We start from the raw sequence: 21,738 nt of genomic DNA on the forward strand, positions 1-21,738 counted from the left end.
TCACTGCAGCGGGTGAAGTAGTCAGCATTGGGCAACTTGCCTCGTTGGCTAATCGGCCTCTCCAAGGTGCTCCAGGCAGTAAACCCCTCACATTCCAGATCCAAGGCAACAAGCTTACCTTGACGGGTACTCAAGTTCGCCAGGTCACTATGCCTCAGCCAGCCCGACAGCTGCCAAGTAGGTAAACCCCAGTCCTGAACAGCCCCAATGACTCCCTTTGTCTTGAAGAATTGGATATGTCTAGTTTAATGAAGAATTGGGTATGTCCAGTTTAGTGAAGAGAAGGACGAGGGGGGACATGATAGCATTGTTCCAGTATCTCAGGGGCTGCCCCAAAGAAGAGGGAGTCAAGCTATTCTCCAAAGCGCCTGAAGGCAGGACAAGAACCAACGGATGAAAACTAATCAAGGAGAGAAGCAACCTAGAAGTAAGGAGAAACTTCCTGGCAGTTAGAACAATTAACCAGTGGAACCACCTGCCTCCAGAAGCGGTGAATGCTCCAACACTGGAAGTTTTTAAGAAGAGACTGGACAGCCATTTGTCCAAAATGGCGTAGGTTACCTGCCTGAGCAGGGGGTTGGACTAGATGACCTCCAAGACCTTCCAACTTTAATATTATTAATATTATTATTATTAGCGTGTCAGAAGGTTGCGAAAGGTCATCACGTGACCACATGACCCTACAACAGTCCTAAATGTGAGTCAGTTGCCAAGTGCCTCAGTTTTGGTCACGTGACTGTGGGGATGCTGCAGCGGTTGTAAGGGTGAAAAACGGCCATAAGTCGCTTTTTTTCAGTGCCATTGGAACTTTGAACGGTCATTAAACTGTTGTAAGTCAAGGACTACCTGTTGTAAGTCAAGGACTACTATATTTTCAGCGTAAGAAAGACTCCTGCGCGGTGTGTGTCTTATAAATCCCACGAGACAACTTTAAACTTTGCACTTGCCGCTTAAAATTAATTGCTCTGCACAGGCATGCTTTCTTCCTGTTATTTAACGCCATTTATGGAAGAGAATTAAAACATGCGAATTAATAAATCCACTGACAAGATAAACCGCTTGCAAGGTTAAATGTCTCCTGTTAGAGGAAAATAATAGTGACAGGCTGTCGTGGAGATAATGTTGAAAGGGAAATGAAGTGCTAGATACCGTAAATGCTGGCGTACAAGGCGACCCGGCGTATAAGACGACCCCCGTCTTTATAGCCGGGCCGCATTCCTAGAACGTCGTCTTATACGCCAGAAACTACCAGTATTTCCGGCGTATAAGACGACTCGGCGTATGAGACGACCCCCGTCTTTGGCGCCGATTTCAGCGCTCGCGGAAGTCGCCTTATACGCCGGCATTTACGGTAGTTTTTTTTTTTTAATGGAGCAGTCCCTCTAAGCTCCTGGTGTCTCTTTGTGAGTCATCCGGTGACCCGAGGGATAGAGCAAAATTAGAGCCTTGCTTTGACTCAGAGAACCACTGCTTCTCAGTGGGATCTCTCAAGAAGGGCTCACAGATATATTTAAAATGTTACTACACGTTGCAGGCAGAAACGGACAGAATGGGCAAGAATTCTCCTTTCCTTCTCTTTCTCCAGGGAACGTAGTTCACTTGGTGTCCCCTGGGGGGCAGCACCACATAATCAGCCAGCCGGCTCAAGTGGCTTTGATCCAGGCTATGGCCCAGCAGGCAGGGCAGAACCCGGTTGGCGTGCAGAATGTTCCAGGCCACCAGCCTCCCACCATCCTGCCGGTCCCAGCTACCAGCACAACTGTCCCACCTGTTGCTTCCACAGCAACAATCAGCGTCCCTATTGCTGTGACCCAAGGTCAGCATATCTCTTGTCGCCTAGATTTTCCTTCTGGCATGTGAGGGAAATACGTCTTTCAGGAAATGGATTTGGGGACATGAAGCCCCTTTCTGCAACTGGTGGCCCTCCACCAGCTTCCCTTTCTGATGACATGTGTTTGAGGCATGCTATCTCTTGACTTACATCGCCAGTCGTCTCTCGTTGTCTTTTGGCCATCTTTTTCTTTTCTATGCCTTATTTATGGTTCAGTTTTCTCCCTATCCCAACATGTAAATGCAAATAGTCCTTGACTGAATGACCACAATTGAGCCCAGAATTTCTGTTGCTAAGTGACAGAGTTGTTGTGAGTTTTGCCCCCGTTTTGCAGCTTTCCTTGCCCCGTTTGTTAACTGAATGACTGCAGTTGTTCAGTTGGTAACCTGGCTGTTAAGTGAATCTGCCTTCCCCCATTGACTTTGCTTGTCAGAAAGTCATAAAAGGTGATCACATCGCACACACACACCGGATCCTGCATTGTGTCATAAACGTGAGTTAGTTGCTAAGTGCCTGAATTTTGATCACGTGACCGTGGGGATGCTGCAGTGGTCGTAAGTGTGAGAAAGGGTCATAAGTCGCTTTTTTCAGCCCTGTTGTAACTTTGAACGGTCACTAAATGAACTGTCACGGACTACCTGTAGTCAGCAGTAGTAATCAGAAATAATTGTGCTTCAAAATTGAGCCTCTCCTCTGCCTTTGTTTCTCACAGTGCCGTCCTCCGCAGTGAATAGCTCTGGCGTAGTGAAGATTGTCGTACGGCAGGCTCCTCGAGATGGCTTAGTGTCCCCAGCACCGGGGCCACAGCATCCACCCATGCGCCCTGTGACGCCAACAACTGCCAGTACTTTACCTGGCCTTCCAACGGCCCTCTTGGCCCAGCGGGCCCCACTTCCTGTGAATCCCGTCTCATCAGTTAGGCTGCCCAATCAGCCCCTGGTCCCAGTGAGGCCACCTGCACCAGCCCCCCTACAGACTCTCGTGAGACCCATGCTGCGAATGATACAAGCCTCAAACCCTAACCTGGAGCAACAGCTGGGTGAGCATGTTTTAAAATCACCAGGTGGGATTTCCTGCATCAAAGAGAATTTGGGAGCTGGATCCCACTGCCAGCTTCAAACTGATTTTTTTTTTTTTTTTAAAAAAGGATGTTATATAAAAAAAGAAAAATCAAGGAATATGTTAATCTGGTAAACAGAGACTAACTGTAGATATATTCTTCTAATTTTATGCAGATAAATGACTGCTAGTTCATATAAGAAGAAAAAGTTAAACAGATAAATTAGTATGTTAGACAAGGTGCAAGTGAAATAGGATTAGGAATGGAAAATTGTGGCTGGTTCATGAAGCGTGCCATCTGCATATAGCAAAAATGTAACTTTTACCTCTCCTATGAGTTCGGAATTTCTAATAGCACATGTAAACAGTTCTAAAGCTAAATTAAAAAGAAAAGGTGAAAGAGGGCATCTTTGACGAGGTGCATAACGTAAGATTAGCCTCTGAAAGTACCCCAAATTAATTAAACTCTTATTTAAATCAGTGCAGGCTATAAACTGTAGGAAATCCATAATAAGTCAGTGCCTGTTTCAAAAGCTTCCAGGAAATCATATCAAAAGCATTCTCGGTATCCAGAATAATAATTGCTAAATTCTACCAGTTTTGAATGACAATAGTGGAGACTAAAAAGTTGTTATCAAAATGCTGACAGTCCTGCATAGATTCAGATTTCTTCATAGCCCTCTAAACTCTGGTAAAATGATGGTTCAAATATAGCAAAACCCATGCATTCTTTAAATCGTCTTGTAGTTGATGGAGAACTGGTAACTTCCCAGCTGTGTTACAACCTATTTTGCAGTCGTAAAGGTGTGTGGTACTCATTTTTTGTTTGTCGTATTTTCAAAATGGATTTCAAAAGATGACGCCCGTCTACAGAAGCCAGTGAGTCTTCGAAACAAAATTAACATAACGCAATAGCTCCAATCCAAAGAGGGAGCCAAGTGACATATTACCACACTCCGTAAACATGAAAGAGATTGTAGATTGTGTTGGCAATCCTCACGATTGCTCTTCTGTTTCCTTCACAGTTCCTCCTTCCCCGCCTCCCACAGTTGCTTCATTTGCTATCAGCCCAGCTGCCACTGTTACTGTTTCAGCCAACACTTCTCCTACCATGGTGTCCCAAATTGCCTCAAGCCCCATGCCCAAGGAGGAACCGGAGATGTTAACTCTGCGTTCTACTACACCTACACCACCACCACCCCTTTCCATCCTGGCCCCAAGGCCGAGACGGCAGCCTCCTCCCCCGCCCCGCTCCCCTTTCTTTCTGGTGAGTTCCTTGGCTCAGGGACGTGGTTTTCGGGGTGGGGGGGGGGGAAGGCCGGAGAAACAGGACAGTTGAGAGGTTGTGGCAGGGAGGTGATCAGGAGTTGAATACAATTCTATTATGCTTCGCTTGCTCTGGCCTCCCAGGAAGCACTTGAAGACAAGAGGAAGAAGCAGAAGGAGGAGCGCCTTGACCGGCTTTTCCGCCTCAATGAACAGCACTGCAACCTTGTGCCCATCTACGGTACTGAAGTGCTACGCTTTTGCAGCCTCTTTCCTCCTGCTCCGCCAGCCCCGCAGGAAAAGGAGGAGGAGAAAGAGGAGGTGATGGCGGAGGCGAGTGACGAACGAGCCAGGGCAACCCAGAAAGTAGAGCCAAAGGGCTCAAGAGGATCTGGATACACCCATTGCTATGCGGCCCAAGTGCAAAGGAGCGCTCAGCATCTCGAGGCCTATTGGCAACGGTCAGAAACCTTGGCCCAAGCGATCTTGACACCCAAGCAACGGATTGAGGAGCTGACAGACATTATAGAGAGGTAATATTTTCCTGCAGATACTTGGCTGCTTTGAAGGGGTGGCGCTAAAGGAGAGAAGAAGCACAAAGATATCTTTTTTTGAGCGTTTCAAAATATTCCTGCAAGTTCCAGCTTTAGTCAGATCTTCCTCTCTCTCTTCTTGAGGTACTTAATGTGTTTATCGAAGTTTTAACCCACGTTTACAAGTAACTCAAGGTGGCAGACATACCTAATACTCCTTCCTCTTGCTACTTTCCCCACAACTGCAACTCTGTGAAGTGAGTTGGGCTGGCTCAAAGTAACCCAGCCTAAGGTGGGACTACAACTCACGGTCTCCTGGTTTCTGGGCCAGCACCTTCACCACTACACCAGGCCGGCTGTTGAATTTGTATCCTTGTCTCTCCTTTACTGTTCGCTCACCTTTGCAGGTTCATTTTCGTTATGCCTCCTGTGGAGGCGCCTGCTATCACCATGCACACCTCTCACCCTCCCCCGACACTCCTGCTCCAGCAGTCAGTCTTCAAGGAGACCTTGCGCCAAGAGCTCTCGCCACACGCAAGTTGTTTGCATCGTATCATTTGCAACATGAGGACCCAGTTCCCGGACCTTCGCCTCATCCAGTACGACTGTGGTATGTGGGGAAGAGTAAGGGTGCACTTGACACCGATCGGGAAATAAGGGCAATGCGTTAGCCTGCTTTGTAAGGTCAAGCCCATTATTTTTGGGTTGGCAGATATATCATTGCCCATTGCTCTCTGTTCTTTCATTTGTTTTCAGGGAAATTGCAGACTTTGGATATTCTGCTACGGCAGCTGAAGGCCGGATCCCACCGGGTCCTGATTTTCACCCAGATGACCCGCATGTTGGATGTGTTGGAACAGTTCCTCAATTATCACGGGCATATCTACCTGCGATTGGATGGTAGCACTCGGGTAGAGCAACGGCAGGTAAGCGATAGCCATTAGTGCCCTTCCTGAAATGTTAAGCACATCCCTGCCCATCTCCCAGAAGTGATTCATGCTGCTTTCTTCCTAGTTGCTTTATTCATTTAAACAATATGTAAGGCCCCGTCTCACAGAAGCGATTCTGACTTGCATCCAAAGATTAAGAACAACCACAGTTTAACAAAAACAAAATGTCCAGAGCAATAAACAAGACTCCAATTCACAGTATGAAGGGAGACCCACTTGAGTATTCAGGGGCACTGGTATGGAAACCTGCTTGGCACAAAAAGAAAGCTAGAGTCAGATTCAAAAATGGGATCTTCCTTTTCCTCTTTCTCCTTATAGCTGATTGATGATGGAACAGTTTAAAATCTTACTTAATGGGCTAAGGAGTTTTCTTTTAGAGGTATTGACTGATCTAATCTCCAGGATTTAGGCTTATAAACGAAATGAAAATTAGTTATTAGACTATAGTTTTGAAATGTAATACGGAAAGGGGTTTGTGATAATGAAAGTCAGTTTATTAATAAATGATGAGCTACTAGGGCGAGAAATAGAATATACTTTTGAAAATGTAGCTATTTGAATAATATGTGCATTTTAGACATGATAACTATTTTGTAACGAAATTAGGGAAATTTGGGTTACCCAAAGTTTAGACATTATGGTTATTTAAAGGCTAAATTGGAATAGGTTAATTGGAATTAGGTAAAATTTAAAAACAGGACTTGGATATGTACAAACAAAATTATATTGACAAATGTATTGAATGTCTGGGTTATAATTAGAAATGTATTAACTTGAATTTGATACAATAATTAAGGGAAATAGAGAGGGAGTTTTTAATGATGTAACCTGAGATATGTATGAAAGATTTTGTTATTTGACTATTGCAGTGATGACGAACCTTTTAGAGACTGAGTGCCCAAACTGCAACCCAAAACCCACGTGCATCGTCGGGTGCCGGGTGGGTGTGGCCCCTTGGCTGGGTGTGGCCCATTGGGTGGGCGTGGCTGCAGTGGTAATGGCAGACTGGGTGAGACTAAAATCAATTCCAACTTTGCAAGATCTTTTTTTTTCCCACAAGAAGTTGAAATTGACTGATTGATTGAACCCTTTTTTTTTTTTACACAGCGGCGGAGGCCTAAAGCAAAAGGGTTTTATAAAACCCAGCTGAAGGCCTAGGACTGCGGCGACGGTGCGCGTGCCCACAGAGAGGGCTCTGAGTGCCGCCTCTGGCACCCGTGCCATAGGTTCGCCATCACTGTACTATTGACTACCCTATCACCGCGCTGCTCCCTAAATACTTGGCTGTAAAATTGAAAAACTAATAAAACTTCTTTTAAAAAAAAGAGTCCAATTCACAGTGAGCAATGTTAACCAGCAGAGCTTGATTAACCATACAGCCCAAACACCCGGGGGAACACCAAGGGACTCAAAAGGATCGAGGCCATCCTAATCTCTGGAGAGATGCAGATTCATAGGGCAAACACTACCATTGAGAATGCACGACTCTGGAATCCCAACAATTTGACATTGTTTAATCGAAGGGACCTGGAGTTGTCCTCCCCTTTAGATCGATAGACAGTCAGGGAAAATTGGTGTGTGAATATTTGGAAAAAATAGCTTTAATTCAGAATATTTTTTAAAAAATCTTCTGGCTTTTTTTTTGGTTGAGGTATGCTGTATAGATAAGGGAATAACTGGGACAGTCCAAGACTGGGGAGGGTGTGTGTATGTCAGAATGCGACTATTGCAAATTATGGAGACTATGCTTGTAATTGAAGGTTTTTTTAAAAAAATAACAATGTACAATGTCGTTTTGAAAGAAAATTGATTTTCTAGGTCAGTGGTGGCAAACCTATGGCACATGTGCCAGAGGCGGGACGCAGAGCCCTTTCTGTGGGCATGCGAGCCATCGCCCCAGCCCCGTCTTCCCCTGTGGCCCCCTCCTCACCAGCATTCCCCCCGGAGAAGAGTTGCTCCTGGGCGCAGCCCGCGCAGAGCAGCGCAGCCAAGGACATAGCAGCCAGGCAGCAGGGACAAGACTCCACTCTCACGCCAGATGATCTTGCGGGGCATGGGCGGAGGGCATGGCTGCCATGGTGCTGCAGGGCCACCTGGGCGATCTGCGGCGGGCCATGGAGGCTATAGGTTGCCCTGCGGGTGGATTGGACGGGGGGGCAGAGCAGGGGAGGGGTGGACGGGGCAGAACAGGCGGAATGGAGCAGGCGGAGGAGTTTTTGGGCACTCGGTGTCTTAAAGTTTTGCCATCGCTGTTCTAGGTTATCAAATTAAGATAATTGTATCACCTGCTTTTAATCATGTAATTCAGACATGAAGTTAATTCATACACTTACCTTCCTCTCCTGAAGCTAGGAGGTAAAGGCAGAATCCTGGTCCAGGATTTTCTTTCTTTTCTTTGATTTTGGCAGGCGTTGATGGAGCGTTTCAATGCAGACAAGCGCATCTTCTGCTTCATCTTGTCAACACGCAGCGGTGGGGTGGGAGTGAACCTGACCGGTGCTGACACTGTGGTGTTCTATGACAGTGACTGGAACCCCACCATGGATGCTCAGGCCCAAGATCGCTGCCACCGTATCGGGCAGACACGGGATGTTCACATCTACAGGTTAACTAAGCTTTCTGCTCCATGTGCGACAGCATTGGCTAGTCTAATTTAGCTATGCTAATCTCCAGGGTTTCAGTCTGCATACTTGGCAAATGAAGTTGAAGAAAATGTACAAAGCAATGGATCTAGGGGGTTATGCCTTTATCAAGCCCCGGGGAAGTCAGAAGATTCAGGCAGTTCAAATGAATACAAGTAGTCCTCGACTTAACAACAGTTCATTTAGTGACCATTTGAAGTTACAACGGCCCTAAAAAAAAGTGACAACCATTTTTCACATTTACAATTGTTTCACACTTACAATCGTTGCAGCATCCCTGTGGCCACATGATCAAAATTCAGACGCTCGGCAACTGACTCATATTTATGACGTTTGTAGTGCCTTGGGGTCATATCAGCTTTTGCAATCTTCTGACAAGCAAAGTCAGTGTGGGGAACCAGATTCATTTAACAACGGTGTTACTTAACAACTCTGACAGGAAAAGTCGTAAAATGGAGCCAAATTCAATTAACTAATGTTTCACTTAGCAACAGAAATGTGGGGCTCAATTGTGGTTATAAGCCGAGGAATACCTGTATAAAGATTTATTGCAAGTTTAAGCTCTCTACAAGAATCTGACCATCTAGCAGCTAAGGAAAATGAGCGGGGGATAAGAGAGGCATTCAAGATGGGCTGTTCTTACATGTCTTGCCGGCAAGGACTTCTGATTTATGATGCGTTTGATCCATCCCTCGGGGCTCAGCCTAGTCATCTCCTACAGCGTCATTATAATAGATAGCCACACTCCCATTTTTCAGCACCAGCAATTAAAAGAAGCTCTGGTAGCTGCAGAAAAGGATTTAGAGACGTTTAATAATTGTATTATAGCAATAACTTTTTTTGAAAAATAAACTCTTCATAGGTTTCATAGGTTTTTCCTGTAGACACAGTGGCTAGCAGTAACTTACAGATTAATTCTCTGATGCCTTTAGGTTGATCAGCGAAAGGACTGTGGAGGAAAATATTCTGAAGAAAGCTAATCAGAAAAGGATGCTAGGAGATATGGCTATTGAGGGGGGCAACTTCACTACAGCCTACTTCAAGCAGGTAACTGTAAACATCTGGAATTGATCCTGGACCTTGGTGCTGAATTGTGCTGTCCTTGGTGCATGCGACCAGTGGTTTGATTGGCAGTGCTTTATTCTTAAGCATCTTAACGCTGCCCTGTTACTCTGAGATATCCTTAGTTATGTTAGTCTGCTACAAGAAAAGTAACAAAAAAAAATCACCAGATGTGTAGGTCAGCAGTTTCTGTCTTAAGGATAATTTGTAATTTGATTTCTCTGCCCTCAGCAAACTATCCGTGAGCTGTTTGACATGCCACTAGATGAACCCACGAAGAAAGAAGGAGAGGTCCCAGTTCCAGTGCAGGAGGAGGAAGAGGATCCCATGGCCACCAAGCAGACACAGATTCTAGAACAGGTAGGTTACTTTATTCATAATGTTGAACAAAAAGGGAGCAGCCCCACCCTTTTGACCAGGACTGTTGTGATTTCTGCCTGGAAATGTCTTCCCTCACAGGCACTGTGCAAGGCCGAGGACCCTGAAGACATCCGGGCAGCTACTCAGGCCAAGGCCGAGCAAGTGGCTGAGCTGGCCGAATTCAATGAGAACATTCCTTTGGATGCAGAAGACCGATCCAGCAAAGAGGAAGAAGAAGAAATTTCTAAGGCAGAGCAGGAAATTGCTTCGCTCGTAGAACAGGTACATAACATCCTGCCTTTTAACCTGAGATGAAAGTGGAAGGCTAGCCCTTTTTTTCTATAATATATACCTGCTGCAATCATAACCAAGATATCGTTTCCTTTGGATCAGGAGTGTCCCTCCTTGGCAACTTTGGATCTTGAAGTTGCCAAAGTTGGACACTGCTGTTTTAGATTCAGGCAGATAATTATTATTATTTTGCCAAGATTGGACACCGCTGTTTTAGATTCAGGCAGATAATTATTATTTTTTAGCTTGTTTGTTTAAGTGTATATGGCTGCCCGGCTCATCATGACTGTGAGGCCAAGCATAACTTTAAAAATACAATCAAAACAGCAGCATACCGGTGAATCCGTAATTGGCTGTAGGAATAAAAATGTAAGCACTCAACATTCAACACAAATACAAACATCTCACAATGCCCTACATTCCAACCCCCATACTCAAAATAATTATAAAACCCATGATGTATTCTTTTCCAAAATCCCCTGTGAATTTTTCCCCCCATTTTCTAGCTCACTCCTATTGAACGTTATGCCATGAACTTTTTGGAGGCATCTCTGGAGGACATCAGTCGGGAGGAGTTGAAGCAAGCCGAGGTAAATTTCAGCTCCCTGGTTGGTGACATTCTTTTGCATAATAACTTGTCAGAAAAATGGGAATCAAGGACCATGGAACTTTTCTTTTTAAGCTGGCTAAATCTTATGTTAAATGTTGGTCAGTTCCTCAGTCTGATTCAACTTCTTTAAAATAGCCGTAAAGCAACCATCTTCCAGGCTGTTGAGAGTCCCATTTTTCTGGTCTCTCAACCTTTCATGGAGAGGACAATCAGCACATTATGTATGTTAAAAAGCAGGACCTTCTCCAGTTTTGAAATATGATGAGGATATTTAGCATTTGGTCCTATTGAGAAGGGGGAGGGGAAAGGGTTGTTTCTCAGTCTTATTTTTTCAGATACCTTTGAGTAGCTCACAGGGCCAGAATCCTTGCCAAGCTAGTGGTGATCCCCCTTTGATTCCTTCTTATCTGATTTCTCTGTTGTTCCAGGAACAGGTGGAAGCTGCCCGCAAAGATATTGACCAGGCTAAGGATGAGGTGGTCTTTAAACTGCCAGAGGATGAAGATGAGAGTTACCTCCTTGAGGAAGGCTCCAGCAAGAAAAGCAAGAAGGCCAGGTTTCCTAGCCGAATAGGCTCAGAGAGGCCCGGCACCCGCATGAGCGAACGGCTGCGTAGCACTCGTCTTCCACCAAAGGATGGGGATGGCAGAGATGTGGAATCCTCCCAGTCAAGGCTGCCCAATCTCCGGCATTCCCGAATGGTGACAGATGAAGATGACAACCTGCCCCAAGTAGCGCAGCACACCAGAAGTGCTTCGGTGCGTAGAGAGCTGGTGCGGGAAGAAAAGCGGGCTCAGATTGTCCCAAATACTCGCAGAACTTTGACCCGTCGGGAAGAGCTATGGAATAAAGGACCATCTAGTGGGGAGAAGGTGCAGAAAATGCCCCCCCACAGAAGCGAAGCTTCTGGTGACAGGTTTTTGAGAGCTAATCTCCATAGAACAGACACCCCATCTGCGGGGGATAAATGGCTGCAAGCTGCTCCACAGAAATCAGATCCTGGAGTTGCTGGGGACAGAATTCTAAGAGGTACCACATCAAAGACTGAGACCCTGGTTGTTGATGAAAGATTACCAGGAAGTGTCCCACAAGCATCAGACACCAACTTGGATAAAGGGCCAAGGCTAGGCCTCCAGAAGCCTGAAAAAACTTCCGGGCCAGATAAACTTACATGTAGCTCACCTAAGTCTGAGGGGTCAAGGACGGAGGTAAAGGCTCCCGAATTTCACTTGCAAGGACTTGATGGAGAGGCATTTAAATTAAAAGCGGATGTAGAAGAACAAAAAACAGAAGAAATTTCTCAGCTCGGTCCACCAATCCTGGATTTCCACCCTGTTGAGTCTGCTGCGGATAAGGAAGTTCCAGCATTCCAAGAACAAGACACCCAGGTTACTGGGAAATCATTGGGTACACAGACATTACCTGATGCCGGGAAGCTGAATATCCCGGGCAGTAAAATGAAAGCAACGACTCCAGTGCCACTTGGCACTGTGAAACTAACTTCTGAGAGCAAGTCTGAGGCTACAGGTGAAATAAATTTACCTGTGATTGAGCCAAAGATGAGTGCGCAGAAGCCAACAGAAGAGGTGGATGTGAGCACCAGCTACCATGCTGCCGAAGGAGAATCGGTCAATTCTGCGGATGAGGCAACCAGGCAAATCTCTACTCGAGAGACCACAGCACCTGATGACACTGCTAAGGTAGTGTCTGAGCCTCTGTCTTCTAAAAGCACAAAAGACACCACTTGGGAAACCGCAGGCAGTGCAGCATCATTTATGCTGGACAGTGAAGTCCCCAAGATGGACACCCCTGTGTTTACTTCCTTGGATCACTCTCCGGCTACGAGCTCTCTCCTTCAACTGGAAACCCTGACCTGTATCAAGGAACAAAATGGCTTGAAGGAATCTCTGAGAAGTGGAGACCTCCCTTCTCGTATTTCAAGTTTGCTAACTGAGCCCCAGCTAGAAATCTTGCCCTTGGGGGCTACATCACCAATATCTCAACCAGCTGACTACAAAGTGAATAGTCTGGATGAAACAACCACTCAGAATCAAGGAGCGGTAGGGAAAAACAATCAGGGGGAGGGGCCCCAGGAGACTAGGCTTGCAGCAGTCTGCCCCGGCTCTGCCTCTTCGCAGGAGAGTTCATCACTTCAAGGAAATTTGTCTTCAGATGACAGCCTTTCACCGAACAAACCTCCACGCCGTCGAACCAGCGCTGATGTGCAAATCCAGAAAAGCTGTCAAACGCCAGATGGCCCAGCTGCCAAAGTCTTACGCAAGTTGCCAGGCCGCCTGGTCACGGTGGTGGAAGAGAAAGAGCTCATTCGTCGACGACGTAATCGCATGTGCAAGCTGGATTCCACCCCCAGCGCTGTGATCAATCTGGGCAGCGGCCTGGCCCAAAGCCTGTCGGAGCCAGAAATTCCACCTTCTACTAAAGCCTTGCCTCTGCTGCGGGACTTGCCCGCCCGACGAAGAATCGAACTGGAGAGCCGGGCAGCAGCCAAAGAAAAGGATGATGGTTCAAAAGGGGAGCTGCTAGGCAATACGTCCTCTGAGCCTGTCAAACGCAAACGAGGACGTCCTCCCAAAAACAAGTCACCAGATCAGAAGAGTCCAGGGTTGCTCCGGCCCTTTCCTGAGCCGGCTCTGGAGATCAGCCCCCAAAGAAAAGCGCTAGTGAGGAAAACCCCTGAAGACCAGGCAGGGACTCAGTCCCCAGAGCAGAAGGTGCCTGAGAGCTCCACTCCCAAGAGTGAATCTCCCAAGAGCAAGACAGACAGCAGTGAGAATGGTGACTCCCCTGTGGAAAAGCGAAGGCGTGGCCGGCCCCCTAAGACTCGGCAATCCCCCGTCATGCCTCCCAAGTCTCCTGCTTCCGAAGTGCTGCTATCCCCGTCCACAAAACCTCAGACTGTAGAGCTTCCCATTAAGGTGAAAAAGAAGCCGCAGAGATCTCCTGAGGCGGTCTCCGTAACAGAGGGCCCCTCGAAGCTTCACGAGCCGCTGGACTTACATCCCAAAACGGCTGTCTCAAAAACCTCCCCTAAAGCACGGAATCGAACTTCACTGCATTCTCAGCCCGGATCGGATTCCAACTCCTCCTTGAAGGGACGAGAATTATTAACAGTTTCCACTAAAGCGCTTTCCAAACCATCTACTGACGTGTGTGAACCCCGAGCTTCTTCCCCTCGTGGGGCCTCTGCCACAGAAGCTTCACCGGAGATGCAAGATCCGCCTTACCTGTCCCCCGTGTCACGCTCGCTGCCCAAAGGTGCCCCCAGCTCCCCAGCAACAAATTCTCCACCTAAGCGGAAAAGGGGTCGTCCCCCAAAGAACCCATCTTCACCTCGGGTGGAGGTGGCACAACCTCCAGCCTCCAACTCTGACCAGGAGACCTCTTTGGAGAAGCACACCCCGGCTCCTCCCGGCCGCAAGCGACGAAGGCGTAGGAGAAAAGATGAGCTTGGCCCGTCGTTGCCCAGTGCCAATCAGAGCTCTTCGGACGGCGAGGACACCCGACCGCTCACCAGACTTGCCCTGCTCAAGCGGGAAGAAAAGCCGGAGTCTTGCAGCGGGGCGTTAGTTCAGCCCTCTCCAAAGCACAAAGGCACTGAGAGGGCCTCATCGGCAGAGAGCAGTACTTGGGAACAGCCTTCCAGTGACACCCCTGCCCGCTCGACTCGCCTGCGGCCTGGCTGCCTCGTTCCACCGCTGGAGCGGGAAACCCAGCGAAGGAAACGGCGCTGCTCCGTGGAGGGCAAGCGGGTGAGGAACAGCAGTAAGTCACCGGCTTCCCGAGGCATCTCTGAACAGGAGGGCGGAGAGTCGGAATCTTCTCTGAAGTCCTCCTCGGAATCCAACAGCTATAAGTGTACCCAGCAACCGAAGCGCCAGTGTTATGACTCAGCCAGGGGGCACGGTCGAAAAAGGGGCCAGGGTCACCAGAGTGGGATGGCTGACCGCATCCTCCGCAGCGCAGTGAAGCCTGCCGACAGTACCCGATCGGGGTCCTCCCCGATCCCCCCCAGGAAAACGGGTCCTGCTTTTGCTTCTTCGGCTGCGGGGGTCACTGGAGCCCTCTCTTCCCCAACAACCCCTTCCTCCACTGCCCCGGTTACCTCGTCACAAAGTAACAGAGGCCGCAAGCCCAAGACGTGACCACAGCGCGAGAGGTCCCACCGGTCTTTTCTCTGCGGGGATGGCTCGACAGCCACCTCTCTTCCCACACATACCGTAAACAGATCTAGCCCCTCCCCTCCCTTCGCTCTTATTCCTCCCCTTAATGTGGGGGCAGCTACTGGAGCTCCCTGCATTCCAGTCTTGACTGTTGGAGTACTACTTGAAAGGAGGAGGAGGACGGTGAGCATGGCTCTTCATTCCCAGGTGCTTCTCTGGGAACAAGCAAGGGGCATTCCTGCTGAAGTCACTCGCTGGGGCTGGGTAGCTCAGTTGCCCCCCCCCCCAGCAGGTTGTAGTGGCAGGGCCAGCACTTTGCAATGAATTCTGCTACTTCCTAACCGTGAGCAGAGAGAGAGAGAAAGAGTAGGAGAGTAGTTTCAGAGTTGTTGCCCCTAGAATAACACTACAGGGCACCTGCTAACCTTAAATGCCCCAGCGCTTTGGGAAGTCCAGCCCAAGGCTTTTGATAGGCACGTGTCATGTTTTGGGCCCAGGTGTTCCTCTGTCCTCTTCCACCCAAGTCCTGCAAAGGATGCCCTCCTGATTTATAAACACGATTAGCTCTTACTTTTTTTAATGGCTTTGGGTTGGTTTTTAAATGACAGTGACCAAATGCTTAGGTCCCCTTTTCTGGCTAACCCTTTTGATTGTCTCCCTGCTTATTCCGTTCACCACGTCGGGCCCTTTTGAGGCATGAAGAGATGGGACAGTTATTTCCCCAACCTGGAGGGCAAGGGAGAGGAGATACACGACACAACCCAGTAAGATTATGTGCTCCTTTTCTGCATCGCCACCCAGAGGGAAAAAAAATAACCTTTTAATGATGTCGATCACAGCCTCACTGCTCCAGGGACTTTTTTTTTTTTTGTGGTTTCATGAGTTGGGTCAAATCCTTCTCCCCTTCCACTCCTCTCGTGTACAGCTCTCATTGTAAAATAGATTCTTTTGAACATAAACTATGCAAAGGTTATTTTGTATAGGGGAGCACAACTTTCCCTCCCCTCCCTCACTGCAGTGGGTTTTAGGGGGGGTTGGCAGCGGTTCTCTGGATTGGGGGATGGGCTGCAGTTGGGGTGGAGGGGGAAGTGTTCCCATGGAGCTGTCTTTCCTACTGAAGCATGTTCAGAACTTGTACAGAAGACCGATGTAATCTTTCTTCAGAATAATGCTATGAATAAAGTGTTAAAAGGGGAAAACACACACACACACATGGATTTGTGGAATTTTTTTAAAAAAATGGTTTTATTTTCTGTGTCTCCATCTCTTTGGAAAACAGCTTGCTTGGGCACAGTGGGTTGGGTTGTGTAAAGGAGCTGTGGGTTGGTGTTTGTCCACATGCTGCAAACTCAAATTCAGCAAATTTACTTGGTCTGTAGCATAAGGTTTCATTTGCTGTCATACTCAGTTGGGCAAACTGAAATCTCTTATTTGCCCTGGTTCCTTGCCCATTTCAAACCATAGGTTAAGTAAGATGTGCAGTCTGGCTTTGGTAGCCAAACCCATTATTTTAGCATATCTGCCGCTTAAAATGAAAGATTGTGCTAAGAATGGTAGCAAATTATATTAGGAAATAGTCAAACTTTATAAAGTAGTATTTGGGGATAGAAATGAAAGATTGTGAATGTTGTATCCAATTTCATAATTTTGTATCGTGACAGCATTTCCATTGTAACCTAACATTTAGTGCATTTATTTCCTGCTACCAAGACTACGTAAAAGATCGTGATGGGATATAAATGTACTAAATAAATAATTCTGGGAGACCGAAAAGCCAGAAGCAAAATCAACTCTTCTGCTTGTTGTAATTGAACATTCACATCATCCTTTGTCCACATAATTTATTTAGAAACATTGTCCACAGGAAGATGCTATTTTTAAGTAAAACGTTCTTCCTTGCGCTGGTTTGGTTCTTGTGTGGAAGCAGGGAACTGTTTCAGAGAAGAAAAATTCTGCCCATCTACACTCAGCCAAAACAACTGGCTTCTCTCTGCTGGCATGCCTGACTGGGATGAAACACATTCACCTTTTGGGTAAAAGGGTATCAATGCTAAATCGGGCAGGAAGCCTGTCTAGCCTACAGAAGAGACAACCACGGGGAGAGACCTCTCAAGGATTGGCCCATAGGAGAAAGAACAGAATTCCTCTCTTGCTCCATAAGGCAGGATCAGAACCCAGTCGAGTTAAAATCACGCGAAGTAAGGTAGATATTGGGAACTCGCAAGCTGTCCCCTAGTGCAGGGCTTTTCAACCTTTTCACCCATTGTACCACTTTTAAAATATAGCAATATCCGAGTACCACCAGTCACCTAGTAAGGTGTCAAAAACTTGATGACCCCCCCTAAAGGAAAAAAGTGATAAAGTACAGGTACTGTCTTACAACAGTTTGCTTAGTGACTGTTCGAAGTTACAGTGGCACTGAAAAAAGTGCCCCCCAAGCCACAGCCGAGCAAGACACCTGCCTGCCCACCTGGTGATGCTCTTCCTCCTGTCCGAGGTTTTCATTGTTGTAAGCATTTCTGTTGAGGATTGGCAGCGGAGGTGGGGTGAGTGAGTGTTTGGTTTTTATTCCCCCCCCCCCGTCTGCTGGGACACTGTGACCATCTAAATATGAATCAGTTGCCAAGCATCTGAATGCAAATCACAAGACTCTGGAGATGCTGCAACATTCCAGCTGATCGGTGTTTTTTCTGGGCTCAGCAGAAGTGCCAGGATCAGTGCTGCTTTCCAGCTGATTGATGCTTCTTCAGGGCTCAGCAGAAGCGCCAGGATCAGCACCGAGCTCCAGCTGGAGCCTGGCACTGATTCCGGCGCTTCCACTGAGCCCTGACAGCCCTGAAGAAGCACCAATCAGTTGGAAAGTGGCACTGATCCTGGCGCTTCTGCTGAGCCCTGACAGCCCTGCAGCTCCAGATGTCTCTCACTCAGGCTTGTGCGGTGCTGCCACCGGTTCAGCCCATTCCCCTCCCCCGCTACCACTTTTCTAAGATGGTTGCGTACCATCTGCCAGGTGCCAATGTACCACAAGTGGTACTCATACCACTGGTTGAAAAGCCCTGCCCTAGTGGAACAAGTTGCCACAAGAAGTGAATTCTTTATTCAGTTCTTTTAAACAGCCTGGACGGTCATTTCTCAGAGGATGCTCTGGTGAGCCTTATCCTGAGCAGGGGCCTGCTTCCATCCTTGTGATTCTGTGATCCTAGCAGGACCGAGGGTGGTGATCATGGGAGATGTAGTCCATTATTTGAACACTGCAGATTTGCTGTTCCCATTACTGTATACCAAAATGGGAAATATTTAGGTATGAATCAAGGCCATGGTGGTTGCAGGGGTGTTGCGAAGTTGTGTCTGACCCATCGCGATCCCATGGACAACGTTCCTCCAGGTCTTCCTGTCCTCTACCTAATCTTCTGGAATCCATTTAAGCTCACGCCTGCTGCTTCAGTGACTCCATCCAGCCACCTCATTCTCTGTCGTCCCCTTCTTCTATTGATCTACACAGGAAGGAACAGGGAGAAAATGAACTCCTTTGCATTAGCAACCAGGTGTGCCAGGCAACAAATTAACCAATAGCAACCAAACTTGTAATAGGCCCTAAAAGGAAGCAATAAATATTTGGTGCTTTGCAGTTCTGGTTTAGGAATGTAGGCAAACCTGTTCCTCAGTCTGCAGGCATTACTTGACAAAGCCTGGTGTGATGCCCCCACGGCTGCAGCTGAGGTGTGTCCTGATCTGGACTTGATGGAGTTCTTTCTAAGCTGCAGCTACTTTCCTGTTTCATCTCATTGACCTTGCCTGAAAATAAGGATCCCTGTTAAGGGGTTGTTAAATGGAATTGAATATGCTGGTGGCACGGTCCATGGAGAAAGAAATACCAGGCTAAACAGGAACCAGAAAAAAAGAGTATCCTGGCTCAGTTCTCTCTGTTCTTCAACCTGAACTTCAAATTTGAGCATATCTGCAGTAAGGTAAGTTGAAGCAAATTGAACACTTCCTTGATAAACACTGAAAAAGATGAGAACTAGCAAAGGGACATCAGTTAATAGCACTTACATACCGTTCCGTAGTGCTTGATAGCACTCTGGGCAGTTTACAATGTGAGTCTATTGCGCACCCCCCTCTCCCCCCCAACAATCTGGATCCTCATTTTACCAACCTCGGAAGGATAAAAGATTCAGTCAACCTTGAGGCCCTTCAGGATCGAACTCCAGGCTGTGGGCAGAGTTAGCCTGCAATACTTCATTGTAACCACTGTGGTGCAGTGATTAGAAATGCATTATTGCGGGCTAATTCAGCTCACTGTCAGGAGTTTGATCCTCACCGGCTCAAGCTTCCCCTCCTTCCAGGGATGGTAAAACGAGAACCCAAATTGTTGGGCAATATGTGGACTGTAAACCACTTAGTGCTGTAAATAAAGCACTATGAAGTGGTATATAAGCTTAAGCACCACTGCTATTGTGATTAGTAAGCCAGCTTGGCTGTGCAAACCAGCTGCTGTTCCTTAGATCACCTGATTTCCTATTCATTGTCACACCCTGCCTAGAAGGTATTGCTCAGAATATTCCCTGTCTTATCTGTCGGGCTCCATCAATCAATTTCAGCAATTGAGGGCAGCCTATATAAGTCTTTCTCACTCAGTTTTCTGCATAACCTGAGAGAGCTTTCCAGCTGGATCATTTCCTATCAAAACTGTAGCACCCAGAAGGCAGACTGGGAAAAGGGGGGAGGAGAGGCCACGAGCTCAACTGGAATGATTCAAAAATGACTTCATGGAGAAAGCAGTAGGAACCCAACCCAAGATAGGCGAAACTGGTGGGCGTGTGAGTACATAACAGTTGGAGAAAACCAGAGGAATAGTAAACATCGAATGAGGTGTGGATCCTGCCGGATGTGAGTCTTTTCTCAAGATGTTTTTTTTTCTTCTGTTCCTCTCTTCCCTACCTTCACCACAAGAACTGAATGAATGACCAGGTCAAAAAGCTCTGTAATCTTGAGCTCGTACATTCCATTTGTGAAAAAGGTATCCGTCAGGCGGCGTTCTGCCTTATCTTTTATGACAATTTAGCCAGACTCGACTCAAGACGCAAGAGCTTGGCTCAAAGAAGACTGGACACCAAGAGGATGGGATTTTCCTCATGCCACAACAAGACACAAGAGTTGGAAATCGGGTCTCCCAAATGAAATGAAGACATTCACACTTTCGGCCTCTGAAATTAGACTCACAGCCTTGGACTAGTACCCTGATGCCTCCTAGTATCCTGATAGTTAATGTGAATCACTGAGATAGCAAGAGACTAGCTTTTTGACTTTTACAAACAAAGGCGAAGATATACGTGTCCCAGGATAATGACGCAGGATCCCATCTGGGTCGTCGACCGGGACCCGAGGTTTTGTCTTCCGAGTTTTGAGACTCGTGCTGGAGCCCATCCTGAGAGAGCTTCTCTCTGGCCTTTTTGACTTTTCTTCAGCAACTTGGCTGTGTGCCCTTTAGTCATGGATGAAGAAATGGGGGTCCACAATGAAGGGGAGAGCAGAGGGATGGTAGCCCCGGACACCTTGGAGAGTGGCATCCCTGGCAAACCCCCTGCTTTGAACGTGCGCAGATTACGCAATCTGGCTATAGCTAGTATCATCTGTGGCTGTTCGTGCATTGGAGTCCTGGCTCTGATTTATGCAGTCAAGGTGAGTGACACCCCATTTGGAAGGAGCTGGCTGGGAAGGTGGTGATAAAATTAATGTTTGCTTTTCTGTGTTCCCTGAACGAGAAAGGGAACGACACTTGAGTCCAATTTTCTTGGTGAAAATAATTCCTGGATATTAAGAAAAGAAATACATACCCTTCTTCTCTCTTATTAACTAATAGTATGATCTTTCCTTCCCAAATTTATCTACTGATCCAAAAAGGATGTATTTAGAATCTAGGCCAACGTAATCTTTTCCTCATCACCTTTGCCCTGGTTCCCATCATTACCAGAGAAAAGAATACCAAAAAAAATTACCTATGGTGTGTCTCTAGTGGCACCTAGAGAAAAGGGGTTTTGTTCTTAAGGGCTTCTTGCTCTGGTTAATGGCTAATCACACAGCTAATTTCTTCATCTAGTAGCCCTAATTGTACCCAAAAGAAAAAGGAGTGAATTGTATTCCATTTCCCAAAGCTGAAGACCCACATTTTCACAAGGTACCTAGAATGGCTTGTAGAATTCTCAACAACTGAGAACAATGGAGTGGGATTTTGAACAGCGGGAGAAGATATTCCTCAAGCAGATGGGGAAAATAACCATCCCAGAGCTGATGCTCATTAAAATTCCCATCCTACCTTCAGGCAGCAGAGCTTGATCAATATTTTGCCAAAGTATCAAATTTCAGAACTAAGGAAAACTGTTGTGTTCTACCCAGTTACATTCCATGGGCTTGTAAGGTTCAAAAAAGCATGGATCCACATTCCTCTGAGGAAGATATCCAGGTCCTGTCATGAAATGGGCTGTAAAAAGCTAATGCTAGAAGAAACGAGTGGATTTTTAAGACTCTTGGTTTTGTCCTAACATAGCTAAAGGCTTATTCAGAATTAATCAATGGAGCAAGCAGAACCAGTTGTGGGGGACAAGATTCCCTATAAAACTACAGGGAAGTTTATAATCCCTGTAAAAGATTTGTGCCACCACTGATCCTGCCCCTACAATGCAACTGATCCTGCCCGTATAATGCAACTTCAGGGGTGTTACGGGAGTGCATCCAGCCACATTGTCATTTCACAAGAGTTCACAATGGAGCCCAACAGCCTTGCATTTTTTACGGCAGGAAGACAACGGCTAAAGTGTTCCTTCAGGCAGGAGGAAACCAAAAATCAGCCTTGCCTTTAGCAATTCACAAGCGGAACCCATGACAAAACGCTACTTCATCTGGCTGCTTCCTCTATGTCAGTGGTGGCGAACCTATGGCACGCATGCCAGAGG

At 47.0% G+C, this 21,738-nt stretch overlaps 1 protein-coding gene across 5 annotated transcripts in view; it reads left to right on the plus strand.

Annotated features, from left to right (window-relative positions):
* The window catches only part of LOC120302320 (Snf2 related CREBBP activator protein), a 41,510-nt gene extending 25,516 nt beyond the window's left edge, over positions 1-15,994 (plus strand). For all 5 annotated transcript variants that reach the window (XM_039330499.1, XM_039330500.1, XM_039330501.1 and 2 more), the window contains 13 exons: positions 10-177; positions 1,586-1,816; positions 2,544-2,870; positions 3,916-4,157; positions 4,301-4,689; positions 5,097-5,299; positions 5,446-5,615; positions 8,048-8,244; positions 9,214-9,328; positions 9,575-9,703; positions 9,803-9,985; positions 10,501-10,584; positions 11,033-15,994. In XM_039330499.1, the coding sequence (XP_039186433.1) occupies positions 10-177; positions 1,586-1,816; positions 2,544-2,870; positions 3,916-4,157; positions 4,301-4,689; positions 5,097-5,299; positions 5,446-5,615; positions 8,048-8,244; positions 9,214-9,328; positions 9,575-9,703; positions 9,803-9,985; positions 10,501-10,584; positions 11,033-14,767 (6,173 nt within the window). In that variant the 3' untranslated portion in view covers positions 14,768-15,994. The remainder of the gene's footprint in view (positions 1-9; positions 178-1,585; positions 1,817-2,543; positions 2,871-3,915; positions 4,158-4,300; positions 4,690-5,096; positions 5,300-5,445; positions 5,616-8,047; positions 8,245-9,213; positions 9,329-9,574; positions 9,704-9,802; positions 9,986-10,500; positions 10,585-11,032) is intronic.
* Positions 15,995-21,738: the final 5,744 nt, after the last annotated feature.

The sequence above is a fragment of the Crotalus tigris genome, unplaced genomic scaffold, assembly GCF_016545835.1.
Source record: "Crotalus tigris isolate CLP2741 ecotype Arizona unplaced genomic scaffold, ASM1654583v1 scf7180000024427.8105951120:4207309, whole genome shotgun sequence".
In the NCBI taxonomy this organism is placed as follows: Eukaryota; Metazoa; Chordata; class Lepidosauria; order Squamata; family Viperidae; genus Crotalus; species Crotalus tigris.